The following is a 17,159-nucleotide window of genomic DNA, read 5'->3' as shown; positions in this document are numbered from 1 at the left end:
GAGCTCATTAAGCTGTCAACATTGCTCAAAGCTGCCAGAGAATGCCCCCCAAGCAGGACAGGTACCTTCACTTCAAAGAATGCTGATCCAAATGTAGGCCACTTGAAGATAATCTTTAGGAAGGCAAGCTTGGCTTCTTCTCTTGTTTTGCCTGCATGCTTGTTGTAGTATGCCACGATGGACTGCAACAGAGAGCAGAGCTGCAGAGTTTGCACTACCTTGCACCAGAGGTGTCTGCAGGAAAGAAGCTCCAGGCCCAGGGAGATCATAGAATAAAAGAATGCTTTGGGTTGGGAAGGACCTCCAAAGGTCATCTAGGTCCAACCCCCTCTGCAGTCAGCAGGGGCATCCACAGCTAGAGAAGGTTGCCCAGAGCCCTGTTGAGCCTCACCTTGTGTATCTCCACCACCCTGGCAACCTGCTCCAGTGCTCCACCACCCTCATAGCATCACAGAATCAGACAGGTTGGAAGAGAGCTCCAAGCTCAGCCAGGCCAACCTAGCACCCAGCCCTGCCCAACCAACCAGACCATGGCAGAACTTGTTCCTAACATCCAGTCTGAGTCTACTCTTCCCTGATCCAGAACCACTGACACTCATCCTGTCTCTCCAGGCCTTTGTAGGCAGAAGATGATTGCATCATAGAATCATCTGGGTTGGAAGGGACCTCCAAAGCTCATCCAGTCTAAATCCCTGCAGTCAGCAGGGACATCCTCAACTAGATCAGGTTGCTCAGAGCCCTGTTGAGCCTCACTCTGAGTATCTCCAGGGATGGGGTCTGAACCACCTCCCTGGATGACCTGTTCCAGTGTTCCACCACCACCAATCAACCAGACCATGGCAGAACTTGTTCCTAACATCCAGTCTGAATCTACTCTTCTCTGATCCAAACCCAACCTCCCTGGGCAACCTGTTCCTGTGGTCACAGAATTAACCAGGTTGGAAAAGACCTCTAAGATCACTGAGTCCAACCTCTCACCTAACCCTTCTAATTAACTAACCCATGGCACTAAGTGTCTCATCCAGCCTGCTCTTAAACACTTCTCTGCAAGGAGCTGCCCTCCACTCCTAGGAGGTGATGTCCTCCAGGGTTGCACCCCAGCTGGGCAAGGTCCCTGTCCCACTGCCTGTCAGACAAGCCCCCTGAGAGAGTGGGATTCCCCCAGTCAGGCCTGGGAGATGACTCCAGCTGCTGCTTTACCCTTTTCCAGTCATCTGGGGAGAGCTGCCTGACGAGGTCCTGAGGCACCAGCTCCTTCAGCAGCTTGGGGATGCTGGGGAAATAGGACTTGTCATCCTCAAACTTCACCCGGTAGATGAGAGCCGCCAGCTGCAGGACCTCTTCCCGTGTGCACTTGTGGTAGCCACGCAGGTACTTTGGTAACTCCTGCACGGAGGGAAGGACAACTCAGGGGGAGTTTCTGAGGGCTTTTGAGCTATCACAGAATCATAGGTTCAACCAGGTTGGTCCTTCCTTGCTGTGCAACAGTAAATCTCCAGAGATGCATCACAGAAGCATAGAATCAACCAGGTTGGGAGAGACCTCCAAGCTCATCCAGTCCAACCTAGCACCCAGCCCTGGCCAGTCATAGAAGCATAGAATCAACCAGGTTGGGAGAGACCTCCAAGCTCATCCAGTCCAACCTAGCACCCAGCCCTGGCCAATCATAGAAGCATAGAATCAACCAGGGTGGGAGAGACCTCCAAGCTCATCCAGTCCAGCCTAGCACCCAGCCCTGGCCAATCATAGAAGCATAGAACCAACCAGGTTGGGAGAGACCTCCAAGCTTGTTCAGTCCAACCTAGCACCCAGCCCTGGCCAATCATAGAAGCATAGAATCAACCAGGTTGGGAGAGACCTCCAAGCTCCTCCAGTCCAACCTAGCACCCAGCCCTGTCCAATCACAGAAGCATAGAATCAACCAGGTTGGGAGAGACCTCCAAGCTCCTCCAGTCCAACCTAGCACCCAGCCCTGGCCAGTCATAGAATCACAGAATCAACCAGGTTGGAGGAGACCTCCAAGCTCATCCAGTCCAGCCTAGCACCCAGGGATTGTGGTTCTGCTGTTGGCCTGCACAGCCAGCATGACATCGAGCTGAGACTGCACATGGCAGACATCCTGCCTGCACCTGAAAGTCTCCTGCTAAGACAAGAAGTCCTGGAGATACACAGATCATCCAGAGGAGCCAGGAGACAAGGTCAGAGATTGCCTGCCTCCTTTGCCCAGAAGCCTGGGAGGAATCAAGTCTCAGTGGCTGACAAGACAGAGCTCCCTGAAGGCGTTTGGGTACGGTCAGGGACTGTGGCTAAGCCCCTGTGAGTCGGGGAATAATGTTGTGAGTGAACACTTAAAAGCCTCTTGGTAATCCTCCACTGCCCAAAGCCTCTTGGTACTTCCCCACTGCCTTCTGCCCTGAGCAGAACCAGCTCCTTGGGTCCACCTAGTGGCCAAGCGCTGTATTGACAGCAAGCGGCACTGGACCGCAGGGATCTTCTCTTCCAGTCCAGTGAGTGCTTGGATAGTCTCTGCTGGCCATTACTAGATGTAGATATCATCCCTAGGATGCTTCCAAGAGCATCTAAGAACCTGAATGGTATTGAAATTAGGGTTCAGAGGTGGAGAGAGCTCTGAATATCAAAGTGAATAAGCAGCATTAATTGTTCATCTTGCATTGATTGATTTCCCCTTGGCAAGCACATGCTTGATCCTGCTTCGTGCTGCCCACCCAAGAGCAGCTGCCTCACATCCCCCCTGCATCCCCCTGCAGTGTACAGAGGCTGCTCCTTGCTGTGTGACTTGGCAGAGCTCGTTAGAATCACAGAATCAGTCAGGGCTGGAAGGGAGCACAAGGAGCAGCCAGTGCCAACCCCCTGCCATGCCCAGGGACACCCTACCCTAGAGCAGGCTGCACACAGCCTCAGCCAGCCTGGCCTCAAACACCTCCAGCCATGGGGCCTCAACCACCTCCCTGGGCAACCCAGTCCAGCCTCTCACCACTCTCCTGCTCAACAACTTCCTCCTCCCCTCCAGCCTCACTCTCCCCACCTCCACCTTTGCTCCATTCCCCCCACTCCTGCCACTCCCTCACACTCTCCAAAGTCCCTCCCCAGCTTTTTTGGAGCCCACTTCAGCTGCTGCAAGGCCACAAGAAGGTCCCCTGGGAGCCTCCTCTGCTCCAGCCTGCACAGCCCCAACTCTTTCAGGCTGTGCTCACAGCAGAGCTGCTGCAGCCTCTCAGCATCCTCCTGGCCCTGCTCTGGACACTCTCCAGCATCTCCACAGCCCTCTTGTCCCAGGGGCTCCAGAGCTGGATGCAGGACTCCAGCTGGGGTCTCAGCAGAGCAGAGCAGAGGGGGAGAATCCCCTCCCTGGCCCTGCTGGCCACACTGCTGCTGCTGCAGCCCAGGCTCTTTGTTGTGCTTTACTTAAAGCAAGAGCTGTTCCTATTTAAATGCAAGACTTCATCCATCTGCAGATGGGAAAAGCCTTTGGAACCCATTCCTGATCCTCCCAAGACCCCTGGAGTACCTGGTAATAGTGGAAGATGGAGTCTGCCATAGAGTCCTTCCCAGGGGTTGTGTTGGTCCACAGCTTCTTCATGAAGAACACTTGGTAGGTGAGAGAAGGCACTATACCTGTGCAGGGCAAGCAAGGAGTGGGCATGGAATTGGTCCAGGGGAGGTTTAGGTTGCACAACAGGAAAGGTCTCTTCACTGAAAGGGTTGCAAAACCCTGGAACAAGCTGCCCAGGGAAGAGGCAGAGTCCCCCTCCCTGGAGGGATTTACCAGACATGTGGAAGTGGTGCTGGGGGAAGTGGCTCAGAGGTGACCTGGCAGTGCTGGGTTAATGGCTGGGGGGGATGATCTTGAAGGTCTTTTCCAACCCAAACAATGCTTTGGTTCTGTGTATGAGGAATACTGCAAGTACCAGCTGGCAGCTGGTGTCCATGTCAGCCCAGGTGCCCTCACAGCCTGCAGGGACAGGGACACTCAGCAAGGCCAAGGGACCTCTGCAAGGCCAGAGAAAAAACATATCTTTCCCTTGCAAGGCCTGAAGGCAATGGGAAGTGCCTGGATTCACCTGCAGAGCTGCACTGCAAAGGGACTGCTCATGCCCAAGGGCAGGACAGAGGAACTGTGCCCTGGAGGCAGCTGTGCCTTGCAGCCACTGATATACAGCTGATCTGCTGCCAGCTCCCCTCTGGATCACAGAACCACAGAACCAAGAAGGTTGGAAGAGAGCTCCAAGCTCAGCCAGCCCAACCTAGCACCCAGCCCTGCCCAACCAACCAGCCCATGGCACTAAGTGCCCCAGCCAGGCTTGGCTGCAACACCTCCAGCCACGGCCACTCCACCACCTCCCTGGGCAGCCCATTCCAGTGCCAATCACTCTCTCTGCCAACAACTTCCTAACAACATCCAGCCTAGACCTGCCCTGGCACAGCTTCAGACTCTCCCCTTCTTCTCTTGCTGCTTGCCTGGCAGCAGAGCCCAACCCCACCTGGCTACAGCCTCCCTGCAGGCAGCTGCAGGCAGCAATCAGCTCTGCCCTGAGCCTCCTCTGCTGCAGGCTGCACCCCCCCAGCTCCCTCAGCCTCTCCTCACAGGGCTCTGCTCCAGGCCCCTCCCCAGCCTTGCTGCCCTGCTCCAAACACCTTCCAGCACCTCAGCAGCTCTCTGCAATTCAGGAGCCCACAACTGGACACAGCACTCCAGGGGTGGCCTGAGCAGTGCTGAGCACAAGGGCACAAGAACCTCCCTTGTCCTGCTGCCCACACTGCTCCTGAGCCAGCCCAGGATGCCACTGGACGTGGGCACCAAGGTGAACTCAATCCCACCATTGGACCCTTCCCCTAGCCATGCTCTGGAGATGTGTCCCCCAGCAAGCTCTCCTCCCTGGGGTAAAATCCAGCCCTGGAGCTAGATTTATCTTGCTGCTTCTGGCCAGGCCACCTCCTAGGTGATGTCCCCAGGGCTTGTGCAGGCAGCACACACGAAGCAGTGTGGCCCCACAGACATGGCAAACTGTGTGGCCAAGCTTGTCTGAAGGGGCTGAGGGCTCTAGGAGGGCTCTGTGTGGAGTCCCAGTTACCATCTTTTGCAGGTCTTGCTTTCTTTATCCAGTCTGTCAGGTGCCTCACAAAGTCGAAGAAGAAGTCTCCCTCGGGCACACTGATGACCTGGGGAACACAACACATGGTGGCACAGGCTGAGCAAGAGGCCACTGGCAGGCTTGGCCATTGTCCCATCTCTAGTTGGTTGCTCACTGCTTTGGCCTGCTTGCACTGATGAGTTGCAAGCTGCTGACGTGAGGGAGCCACTGCCAGCACCTTGCTGCAGGCTCTGGCTCTCATTTCACCCTCATGACTCCTGAGTGCAGCTTCCTCTTTTACCAGAGCAATTAATTTCCCTTCAGGATGTCTCTCCCCAGGTACTTCTCTCAGTTGCCTGAGGCAGCTCTAAGCTCCACATTTCTTTTCTTGCTGAGTCCTCTAACATAAGCCCAGCTCAGCACCAGGCTTGGAGAGCTTTGCCTCTGTGTTTTAAGCTCCTTGGGATGATTTCTGGAGGTCAAGGCTGTGGGGACTGCAAACCTCACCTGCAGCAGGGTGGATCTGACCTAGGAACCCCACACCACAGCTCCTGTGTGAGGCTGCAGGTAGCTCTGACTCCAGCACTGCCTGCCCACTGGCAGGTGGGCAACTCTGAGTGCCTCAGGGCTGGCTCAGCCCCTGGGGGGGAGTCACTCACCTTGTCAGAGATTTTGACAAAGAGGCTGAAGCCCTCAGAGGATTTTAAGAGCAGCCTGTTGGAGATGTTCTGGCAGAAGTCCTTGGCCTTCGTGCTGGACTCCACCTCAAACGCCTGCAAAGAGAGGCAGAACTTCATCACTGCTGCCTCGAGGTGAGCTGCACCTTCTGCTTGTCTGAGGAGCTCCAGGCTCAGATGCATGAAGGCATTTGGCTGCCCAGAGCAGGCAGTGACATTGTGGATTGTGGTCCTGGCCATGGGAAGGGACTTCTGCAGAAGCTTGGCCATGGAACCACAGAACCAAGCAGGCTGGCAGAGAGCTCCAAGCTCAGCCAGCCCAACCTAGCACCCAGCCCTGCCCAACCAACCAGACCATGGCACTAAGTGCCCCAGCCAGGCTTGGCTGCAACACCTCCAGCCACGGCCACTCCACCACCTCCCTGGGCAGCCCATTCCAATGCCAATCACTCTCTCTGCCAGGAGCTTCCTAACAACATCCAGCCTAGACCTGCCCTGGCACAGCTTCAGACTCTGTCCCCTTCTTCTCTTGCTGCTTGCCTGGCAGCAGAGCCCAACCCCACCTGGCTACAGCCTCCCTGCAGGCAGCTGCAGGCAGCAATCAGCTCTGCCCTGAGCCTCCTCTGCTGCAGGCTGCACCCCCCCAGCTCCCTCAGCCTCTCCTCACAGGGTTCTGCTCCAGGCCCCTCCCCAGCCTTGCTGCCCTGCTCCAAACACCTTCCAGCACCTCAGCAGCTCTCTGCAATTCAGGAGCCCACAGCTGGACACAGCACTGCAGGGGTGGCCTGAGCAGTGCTGAGCACAGGGGCACAAGAACCTCCCTTGTCCTGCTGCCCACACTGCTCCTGAGCCAGCCCAGGATGCCATTGGCTCTGCTGCCCACCTGGGCACTGCTGCCTCAGCTTCAGCTCCCCTCTCCCAGCTCCCCCAGGGCCCTCTCTGCCTGCCTGCTCTCAGCCACTCTGGCCCCAGCCTCTAGTGCTGCTTGGGGTTGTTGTGGCCAAAGTGCAGAACCCTGCCCTTGGCCTTCTTCAGTCTCATCCCCTTGGCCTCTGCCCACCCATCCAGCCTGGCCAGGTCCCTCTGCAGGGCTCTGCTACCCTCCAACAGCTCCACAGCTGCTCCTAGCTTGGTGCCATCTGCAAACTCACTCCTGCTGGACTCAATCCCCTGCTCCAGATCATCACTAAAGCTATTGAACAGGACTGTGCCCAGCACTGATCCCTGGGGCACACCTCTGGTGCCAGCTGCCAGCTGCATGTGGCACCATTCACCACCACTCTCTGGGCCCAGGATTCAGCCAGTCCTTGACCTATACCAGAGTGAATCTGTCCCAGCCAGGAGCTGCAGCTGTGCCAGGAGCTTGCTGTGGCAGAAGGTGCCAAAGGCTTTGCTGCAGTCCAGGCAGACTCCATGCACAGCCTGCCCCACACTCACCAGGCAGGAACCTGAGCATAAAAGGAGTTCAGGTTGGTCAGGCAGGACCTGCCCTGCCTAAACCCTCATCCACAACCTTCCCTCACACCTTGATAAAGGTGAATTGCAGTAAACAGAAAGAAGTCCTGAGCTGCTCAGGGTAAATAAGTATGGGTTTTCCTTGCTTTGCTCTGCTCCAGAGCTTTCTGAAAGGGCTGCTCATGGTTTGGAGAGATTCGCTCTGTGCTGGATCAAGAACTGGCTGGATGGCAGAGCTCAGAGAGTGGTGGTGAATGGTGCCACATCCAGTTGGCAGCTGGCACCAGTGGTGTGCCCCAAGGATCAGTACTGGGCCCAGTCCTGTTCAATATCTTTATTGATGATCTGGAGCAGGGGATTGAGTCCAGCATCAGTAAGTTTGCAGATGACACCAAGCTAGGAGCAGGTGTTGATCTGTTGGAAGGTAGGAGAGCCCTGCAGAGGGACCTGGCCAGGCTGCATGGGTGGGCAGAGGCCAAGGGGATGAGATTGAACAAGGCCAAGTGCAGGGTTCTGCACTTTGGCCACAGCAACCCCAAGCAGCACTACAGGCTGGGGACTGAGTGGCTAGAAAGCAGCCAGGCAGAAAGGGACCTGGGGGGTACTGATAGATAGTGGCTGAAGATGAGCCAGCAGTGTGCCCAGGTGGCCAAGAGAGCCAATGGCATCCTGGCCTGCATCAGGAGCAGTGTGGCCAGTAGGACAAGGGAGGTTATTCTTCCCCTGTACTCAGCACTGGTCAGGCCACACCTTGAGTGCTGTGTCCAGTTCTGGGCCCCTCAATTCAAGAAAGATGTTGAGGTGCTGGAAGGTGTCCAGAGAAGGGCAACAAAGCTGGTGAGGGGCCTGGAGCACAAATCCTATGAGGAGAGGCTGAGAGAGCTGGGCCTGTTTAGCCTGCAGAGGAGGAGGCTCAGAGGTGATCTTATTACTGTCTACAACTACCTGAAGGGGCATTGTAGCCAGGTGGGGGGTGGCCTCTTCTGCCAGGCAACCAGCAATAGAACAAGGGGACACAGTCTCAAGTTGTGCCAGGGTAGGTCTAGGCTGGATGTTAGGAAGAAGTTCTTCACAGAGTGATTGGCATTGGAATGGGCTGCCCAGGGAGGTGGTGGAGGCACCGTCCTTGGGGGTCTTCAAGAAAAGCCTGGATGAGGCACTTAGTGCCATGGTCTGGTTGATTGGCTAGGGCTGGGTGCTAGGTTGGACTGGATGAGCTTGGAGGTCTCTTCCAACCTGGTTGATTCTATGATTCTAAGTTGACCTGAGCAGGAACCAACATCATCTTCTGAGCAAGAACCAACACCATCTGAGCAAGAACCAACACCATCTTCTGAGCTTTTAAACAGAAAACTGAAAACCATCCTGACAGAGAGGGGAAAAAAACCACCTCAGAGTGAAAGAAGATTCTTTCCTCTTCACCACTTACCTCATCAGTGTCATCAGGGAAGTAAACCTTGTGGAAAATCTGGGTGGTTTTGTGCTGAATGGCTTCTACCTCTACCAGGTGGGGTGGGTACTTCCTGGAGCCATTCCTGCAAAGCAGAAGGTGCCACATGGTAGAGTTTTGGTGCCACATGTTAGAGTTTTGCTGCCACATGTTAGAGTTTTAAGGCTGTGCTTAATTGTAAAGAATAGTTTTGTTTTAGCCCTGGGCTGGACAAAAGTCCTTTGAGAGAGGCAAGAAGAGACTATTGAAGATTGATCTATTTCATTTCATTCATTTCATTCTCTCATCATCAAAGGTTATGGAGAACAGGAGAGGTGACTGGGGGAAAAAAAGGGATGTCATAGAATTACTGAGTGGTTTAGGTTGGAAAGGGACCTCAAGGATCAGCCAGTTCTAACTCTCCCTGCCATAGGCAGGGACACCTCCCACTAGAGCAGGTCACTCAAGACTTCATCCAATCTGTCCTTGAACACCTCCAGGGAGGTTGTGGAGCACAGAATCACCCAATGTGATCAAAGATCACATTGGGTGATTCTGTGCTCCACAACCTCCCTGGGCAACCTGTGCCAGTGTCTCACCACCCTCAACCTGTGCCAGTTTCTCACCACTCTCAACCTGTGCCAGTCTCTCACCACCCTCACTGCAAACAACTTCATTCTAACCTCCACTTTCAATCTCCCCTCTGCCCCTTCAAACCCATTCCTCCTCCTCCTGGCATCACAAGACCTTGTCAGTAGTCCCTCCCCAGCCCTTCTGTAGGTCCCCTTCAGATACTCCAAGGCTACTCCAAGGTCTCCTGGAAGCTTTCTCTTCTCCAGGCTGCAGAGTCCCAACTCTCTCAGCCTGTCCTCGGAGCAGAGCTGCTGCAGCCCCTCTCTGGACTGGCTCTAACAGTTCCATGTCCTTCTTGTGTCACTCCTGTCCCCATAGAATTAAGCAGGTTGGAAACAACCTCTGAGGTCATCGAGTCCAACCTATCTCCTAACCCTTCTAACTAACCCATGGCACTGAGTGCCTCATCCAGCCTCCTTTTAAACACCTCCAGTGATGGTAACTCCACCAACCTCCCCAGGCAGCCCAGTCCTGGTCCAGTCTTCCACTACCCTCATGGGACTTCTGTTCTCTCACACACGTTTAGATGCTGTGCTACAGTCAAGACCAGGAGGTCTTTTGGTGCAGTACCTCAGGGCTTTCTGGAGTCTCTGGATGCAGTCTGCTGCCAAGGGATGATGTTTCCTGGACTGCAGGAACCTCTGGACGTGGGGCAGGAGGATGTTACTTGGAGGGAAAAGGCCTGTACACAACCACAGCAGCTCCCAGCCTTTCTCTTCGCTGTATCTGCACAAAGAGGGACCCGGGAGGAGAAAAGTCACTCGTGGATGCTTCACATCTGCTCTGCCCAGCACAGGCTGCTGCACTTGGACCAAGGGCAAAGAACAACTCTTACTTGATGTGGTTGTCTGTGAGCTGCTTGAGGGTCTGGCAGTAGATTTCATCCTTCAGGGGTTCAGCTTTCAAGGCACCTTCAAATATTTGGTCTGTCAGCTCGTTGACCGAGCGGGTCCTTTTGGATGGGTAGTCACCCATGTACTTCAGCACTGGTGGGAGGCAGGAGTCAAGGATCAGCTAACCAGGGTGTTGGGGGGGGCCTTTTGTTGCTGGAGTGGTTAAAGACACCCTACAGATGACTGCAGAAGTGGCTGCAGCTTGGTATGAAGGACACAATGCATGGTGAAGGCTTTAAACTGCTTTAGGAGATGTTCCTCATAGAACCACAGAAGCACAGAATCAGGCAGGTTGGCAGAGAGCTCCAAGCTCATCCAGCCCAACCTAGCACCCAGCCCTGCCCAACCAACCAGACCATGGCACTAAGTGCCCCAGCCAGGCTTGGCTGCAACACCTCCAGCCACAGCCACTCCACCACCTCCCTGGGCAGCCCATTCCAATGCCAATCACTCTCTCTGCCAGCAACTTCCTAGCAACATCCAGCCTAGACCTGCCCTGCCACAGCTTCAGACTCTGTCCCCTTCTTCTCTTGCTGCTTGCCTGGCAGCAGAGCCCAACCCCACCTGGCTACAGCCTCCCTGCAGGCAGCTGCAGGCAGCAATCAGCTCTGCCCTGAGCCTCCTCTGCTGCAGGCTGCACACCCCCAGCTCCCTCAGCCTCCCCTTACAGGGCTCTGCTCCAGGCCCCTCACCATCTCTGTCACTCTTCTGGGCTGCAAGTGCATTTGTTGCCCAAGAGCCGCCCAGGAGTGAAAGGATATCAATGAAGGCCATGCAAGCTTCTTGGGACAGCTCCTCACTGCCCAGGATCTTCTTCAGCAGTGGCTGTTTGATGGGCTCACGAGTGTAACACCACAGCTTGTCCTTCCCACGGCTCTTGGTAATCATCACCCGGCTGAGGGTGTGCTTGGGAGGTGGCCTGGGGGCAAATGGAACACGAGAGGGAAGGTGGAGAGGTTACAGGAGTGAAAGGGACAGCTTCTGGTCAATATCTCACCTGGGAAGGCTGCTCACAGCACCTGGCTAAAGAACTTTCACATCAGATGGGACTTCAGTGCTTAGCAAGTACCCAGCTCCAGTTCACAGCATCACAGAGTCATAGCCTGGCAGGGGCTGGAAGGGAGCTCCAAAGCTCAGCCAGCCCAACCCCCCTGCCAGAGCAGCATCACCCAGAGCAGGTCACACAGGAACACATCCAGGCAGGGTTTGAGTATCTCCAGAGAGGGAGACTCCACAGCCCCCCTGGGCAGCCTGTGCCAGGGCTCTGGCACCCTCATGGGGAAGAAATTCTTCCTCAGGTTCACATGGAATCTCCTCTGCCTCAGCTTCCACCCACTGCCCCTTGGCCTGGCACTGGGCATCACCCAGCAGAGCCTGGCTGCAGCCTCCTGGCACTCAGTGACCTGTTCTAGTGGGAGGTGTCCCTGCCTATGCCAGGGGCTTGGAACTGGATGAGCTCTGAGCTGCCTTCCAACCTAAACCAACCTATGATTCTGTGATATTTACAACCATGACTGAGCTCACCCTTTAAGGCTTCTCCTCTCCAAGCTCCAAGCCCCAGCTCCTTCAGGCTCTCCTCGTAAGGAAGATGTTCACCTTCCTTACTTATCTCTGTGGCTCTGTGCTGGACTGTGCCCAGCAGTTCTATGTGCCCCTTGAACTGGAGAGCCCAGAACTGGACCTAATACTCCAGATGCAGCCTCACCAGGGCAGAGTAGAGGGGCAGGAGAAGGTCTCTTGACCTACTAACAGTCCTTTTAATCCACCTCAGAATGGCATTGACCCTCCTGGCCACCACAGCTCACTGCTGGCTCCATCCACCAGGACTCCCAAGTGCTTCTCCTCTTCACAGACCAGGATGTGGTGTGTGACAGTGTCAAAGGCCTTGCTCAGGGCCAGGCAATTACAGACATTGACTAAATCCCCTCTAAGGCCTCTCTTCACCAGACCAAACAGCCCCAGGTCCCTCAGCCTCTCCTCACAGGGCACAGCTCCAGCCCCTTCAGCATCTTCCTAACCCTCCACCGGACGCTCTCAAGCAGATCCTTGTCCCTCCTGAACTGGGGAGCCCACAACCAAATGCAGTATTCCATGTGGGCTCTCAGCAGGGCAGAGCAGAGGTGGAGGGGAACCTCCCTTGATCTGCTGGACTCATTCCTCTTAAAGGGACTCCTACTGCTGTAGCTGCTGAGGGCAATTTAAAAAGTCACCTGAAATAGTCATAGGAGAACTCCTCCAAGGTGTATGGCTTTACCCTCTCCTCACTGTCTGAAGCTGCCAGCTGAGAGGTTCTGATCACATCCTGCCGTTGGTCAGGGGTCATGGTGACCAGGGCCTGGGGGAGGAAGCAGAAGAAGAGCAGAGAGTGATCAAAACCAACCCTTTAGTTCCTGTCAACAGGCAGCCAGAACTGTGCCTTCACACAGCCCTGGGCCACTCTCAGCCACTGATCTGAGAACTGTGCAATCAGTTTGGTTGGAAGAGACCTTTAAGAGCACTGAGCCAAACCATTAGAACCATAGAAGCAGTCAGGGCTGGAAGGGGCCACAAGGATCAGGCAGTGCCAACCCCCTGCCATGGCCAGGGACACCCTACCCTAGAGCAGGCTGCACACAGCCTCAGCCAGCCTGGCCTCAAACACCTCCCTGGGCAACCCAGTCCAGCCTCTCACCACTCTCCTGCTCAACAACTTCCTCCTCACCTCCAGCCTCACTCTCCCCACCTCCACCTTTGCTCCATTCCCCCCACCCCTGACACTCCCTCACACCCTCAGAAGTCCCTCCCCAGCTTTTTTGGAGCCCCCTTCAGATGCTGCAAGGCCACAAGAAGGTCCCCTGGGAGCCTCCTCTGCTCCAGCCTGCACAGCCCCAACTCTTTCAGGCTGTGCTCACAGCAGAGCTGCTGCAGCCTCTCAGCATCCTCCTGGCCCTGCTCTGGACACTCTCCAGCTTCTCCACAGCCCTCTTGTCCCAGGGGCTCCAGAGCTGGATGCAGGACTCCAGCTGGGGTCTCAGCAGAGCACAGCAGAGGGGGAGAATCCCCTCCCTGGCCCTGCTGGCCACACTGCTGCTGGTGCAGCCCAGGCTCTGCTTGGCTCTCTGGGCTGCAAGTGCACACTGCTGGCTCCAGCAGCACCCCTGAGTCCCTCTCCTCAGGGCTGCTCTCCAACCTGGCAATGCCCAGCATGGATCTGTGCTTGGCATTGCCTCCACCCAGCAGCAGGACCTTGCCCTTGTTCTGCTGAAGCTGCTGTGCAGGCTGTGCTGTGCTGAGGGGCAGCTCACCACGATCTCCAGTGGGGGCATGGTGACTGTAGGCAGGACATAGACAGAATCAGTCGGGAAGTCTCCTCTCTGCTTGGTCCGTTCATTGAGCCCATTGGCCCATCCTGAGTTCATCACTTGCTCCCCTGTGTCCTGGTCCAGAACTATCAGATCTCCTTTGAGGAAGCTGAGGAACCCAGATTCTTCTCCCACTGCATGAGAAAAAAACAAGGGTTTGATTGATTCATCCCCCACCCCTGCCTCCAGATCTCCTGGGGGTCACTGATGCTCCAGGGCTGGGCCATTCACTCACCAGGGTTGGGGTTGTCTTGGAGGCTGACCACATACTTGGATCTCTTCCTTAGGCCTTCCAGGAAGGTCACCACCAGGTCCCGGATGTCTTCTGCATTGTTGGAGGTGAAAGTGTATTCATCACCTTTAATGGTGGCCAAGGTGAAGCTCTGTCCCTGGAGCTTTCCCCCTCTGGGATACATTTTACAGAGGAGAGGGGAAAAAAAAAGATCAATGGCATCAGGAGGCAAAGCCTGGAGAGTGACTGATTGGAGGGGACACTGCCAGCAAACTGCTCCTTGAGTCAGAGTGGGTTTAGATTGGATGGCAGAAAGAATCACAGAAGCAGAGAAGTGAAGAACCAAGCAGGTGGGAAGAGAGTTCCAAGCTCAGCCAGCCCAACCTAGCACCCAGCCCTGCCCAACCAACCAGACCATGGCACTAAGTGCCCCAGCCAGGCTTGGCTGCAACACCTCCAGCCACGGCCACTCCACCACCTCCCTGGGCAGCCCATTCCAATGCCAATCACTCTCTCTGACAGCAACTTCCTAACAACATCCAGCCTAGACCTGCCCTGCCACAGCTTCAGACTCTGTCCCCTTCTTCTCTTGCTGCTTGCCTGGCAGCAGAGCCCAACCCCACCTGGCTACAGCCTCCCTGCAGGCAGCTGCAGGCAGCAATCAGCTCTGCCCTGAGCCTCCTCTGCTGCAGGCTGCACCCCCCCAGCTCCCTCAGCCTCTCCTCACAGGGCTCTGCTCCAGGCCCCTCCCCAGCCTTGCTGCCCTGCTCCAAACACCTTCCAGCACCTCAACAGCTCTCTGCAATTCAGGAGCCCAGAACTGGACACAGCACTCCAGGGGTGGCCTGAGCAGTGCTGAGCACAGGGGCAGAAGAACCTCCCTTGTCCTGCTGCCCACACTGCTCCTGAGCCAGCCCAGGATGCCATTGGCTCTGCTGCCCACCTGGGCACTGCTGCCTCAGCTTCAGCTCCTCTCTCCCAGCACCCCCAGGGCCCTCTCTGCCTGCCTGCTCTCAGCCACTCTGGCCCCAGCCTGCAGTGCTGCTAGAATCATAGAATCTGCCAGTTTGAAGAGAGCTCCAAGCTCATGCAGCCCAACCTAGCACCCAGCCCTATCCAGTCAACCAGACCATGGCACTAAGTGCCTCATCCAATCTTGTCTTGAACACCTCCAGGAGAGTGACTCCACCACCTCCCTGGGCAGCCCATTCCTCTCCAGGGCAGAGGAGCAGATATAGGTGACCTTTGGGGGTCCCTTCCAACCCAGATGATTCTATGCTTCTATCATCTTCTACCTACAAAGGCCTGGAGAGCCAGGATGAGAGGCAATGGCTTTAGATCAGAGAAGAGTAGAGTCAGATTGGATGTTAGGAACTAAGTTCTGCCCTGTGAGGACAGTTTAATACTGGAACAGGTTATCCAGGGAGGTGGTTGAGGCCCTGTCCCTGGAGATATTCAAGGTGAGGCTTGACAAGGCTCTGGTTGACCTGATCTAGCTGAGGATGTCCCTGCTGACTGTAAGAGTGTTGGGCTAGATGACCTTCAGAGGTCCCTCTCAAGCTGGGTGGTTCCATGACTGTGACTCTTACCTGCTGCTGGACACAGCTGTGATCTCTGGGAAAGAGAGCTCCAGGAGAACCTGCTCCTGCTCATCCACAAAGTACACCCCGGTCCAGTTGACAGCTACAATCACATCATTCTTAGGCAGGCTTGGCCCTGGATGGAAGACAAGAGATGCAATCAGTTCTTGGAGGGGCTTAGGATGTGGAGAACCTTTTGCTATTCAAAGGGGTGTGCAGTGAGCCAAAAAATTGGGTGCTGCTTTTAGGGAAAGAAAGTGGCAGAGTCACATCCTGAGACACTGCCAAAGAGGATGCACCAAAGGGAACACCAAAAGAGCCCAACTAGACCTTCCCTTAAGTCTTCTTGTCTGCAAGGTCCTTATCTCTCCTTCCTTTTCACAGGATCCCAGGCTCACAGGATGTCAGGGGTTGGAAGGGACCCAAAGAGCTCATCCAGTCCAACCCCCTGCCAGAGCAGGACCACACAATCCAGCTCAGGGCACACAGGGACACATCCAGACAGGCCTGGAAAGGCTCCAGAGAAGGAGACTCCACAGCCTCTCTGGGCAGCCTGTGCCAGGGCTCTGGGACCCTTCCAGGCAAGAAGTTCCCCCCTGTGCTGAGCTGGAACCTCCTGTGCTGCAGCTTCCATCCATTGCTGCTTGTCCTGTGCCAGGGAGCAGTGAGCAGAGCCTGTCCCCCCCTCCTGACCCCCAGCCCACAGATAGTTACAGACATTGATTCAATCCCCTCTGAGTCTTCTCTTCTCCAGACTAAGCAGCCCCAGGGCCCTCAGCCTCTCCTCACCAGGCAGTGCCCTCCAGTGCTCCTAGCCTTCTGCTGGACCCTCTCCAGCAGATCCCTGTCCCTCTGCAACTGGGGAGCCCAAAACTGAAGGCAGTGCTCGAGATGAGGTCTCAGCAGGGTAGAGGAGAACCTCCCTTGATCTGCTGCACACACTCTGCTTAATACAGCCCAGGACCCCTTTGGCCTCTTGGCCCCCAGGGCACATTGCTGTGCCATGGATGTTCTCCCCCAGCACTGCCAGCTCCCTCTGCACAGGGCTGCTTTCCAGCAGTCACCTCCCAGCCTGTGCTGCTGCAGTTTATTATCCCTCCCTTGGTGCAGGACTCTGCACTTGTCCTCATTGAACCTCATCTGGTTCCTCTGTGCCCAGCTCTGTCTGCCCAGGGCTCTCTGGATGGCAGCACAGCCTGCAGCTGGATCAGCCAAGCCTCCCAGCTTGGTGTCAGCAGCAGACTGGCTGAGCAGACTCTGTGCTTTCATCAATGTCATGAATGAAGATGCTGCAGATGATGAAGATGTTGCTTGTTGCTGTGGAGCATCAGGGGGCGTGCTCTGCTGACTCACCTGAGAACTTGAAGGCTTCATAAAACCGAGAGAACAGCAAAGGCCACTTGAAACGTGCAAAATCCACCACCTCTTCCTTGACTTTTTTGGGGTCTGTCCTCTTCTGAGTGTAAATTCCCTACAGACAAAGCAAACCACAGCCAACCTGAGCAACAAACCCAATCCTCTCACCTGAACCTCTTAGAGCTAACATTAACTGAAGGCTAAATATAGCTAAGGGCCAAACAAAGTCCCACAGGAACAAACCTGGACAAACACATAGGATCATGGAATCAAGCAGGCTGGAAGAGAGCCTCAAGCTCATCCAGCCCAACCTAGCACCCAGCCCTGCCCAACCAACCAGACCATGGCACTAAGTGCCCCAGCCAGGCTTGGCTGCAACACCTCCAGCCACAGCCACTCCACCACCTCCCTGGGCAGCCCATTCCAATGCCAGTCACTCTCTCTTCCAAAAACTTCCTAACAACATGCAG

The 17,159-nt window shown here is 55.5% G+C and overlaps 1 protein-coding gene across 4 annotated transcripts in view; it reads right to left on the bottom strand.

Moving 5' to 3' along the window:
- Positions 1-17,159, bottom strand: part of MYO7A (myosin VIIA) — a 131,849-nt gene that overhangs the window by 3,247 nt on the left and 111,443 nt on the right. For all 4 annotated transcript variants that reach the window (XM_064168555.1, XM_064168544.1, XM_064168572.1 and 1 more), the window contains 14 exons: positions 16,687-16,804; positions 15,343-15,469; positions 13,757-13,926; positions 13,465-13,655; positions 12,391-12,515; positions 10,942-11,099; positions 10,123-10,276; positions 9,858-10,013; positions 8,655-8,760; positions 5,753-5,866; positions 5,094-5,181; positions 3,530-3,636; positions 1,201-1,386; positions 66-182 (listed from right to left, as the gene is read on the bottom strand). In XM_064168555.1, coding sequence (XP_064024625.1) covers positions 66-182; positions 1,201-1,386; positions 3,530-3,636; positions 5,094-5,181; positions 5,753-5,866; positions 8,655-8,760; positions 9,858-10,013; positions 10,123-10,276; positions 10,942-11,099; positions 12,391-12,515; positions 13,465-13,655; positions 13,757-13,926; positions 15,343-15,469; positions 16,687-16,804 — 1,917 coding nt within the window. The remainder of the gene's footprint in view (positions 1-65; positions 183-1,200; positions 1,387-3,529; positions 3,637-5,093; positions 5,182-5,752; positions 5,867-8,654; positions 8,761-9,857; positions 10,014-10,122; positions 10,277-10,941; positions 11,100-12,390; positions 12,516-13,464; positions 13,656-13,756; positions 13,927-15,342; positions 15,470-16,686; positions 16,805-17,159) is intronic.

This window comes from Pogoniulus pusillus, chromosome 3 (genome assembly GCF_015220805.1).
Source record: "Pogoniulus pusillus isolate bPogPus1 chromosome 3, bPogPus1.pri, whole genome shotgun sequence".
Lineage (NCBI taxonomy): Eukaryota > Metazoa > Chordata > Aves > Piciformes > Lybiidae > Pogoniulus > Pogoniulus pusillus.
This window is presented reverse-complemented; position numbering and strand designations above follow the sequence as displayed.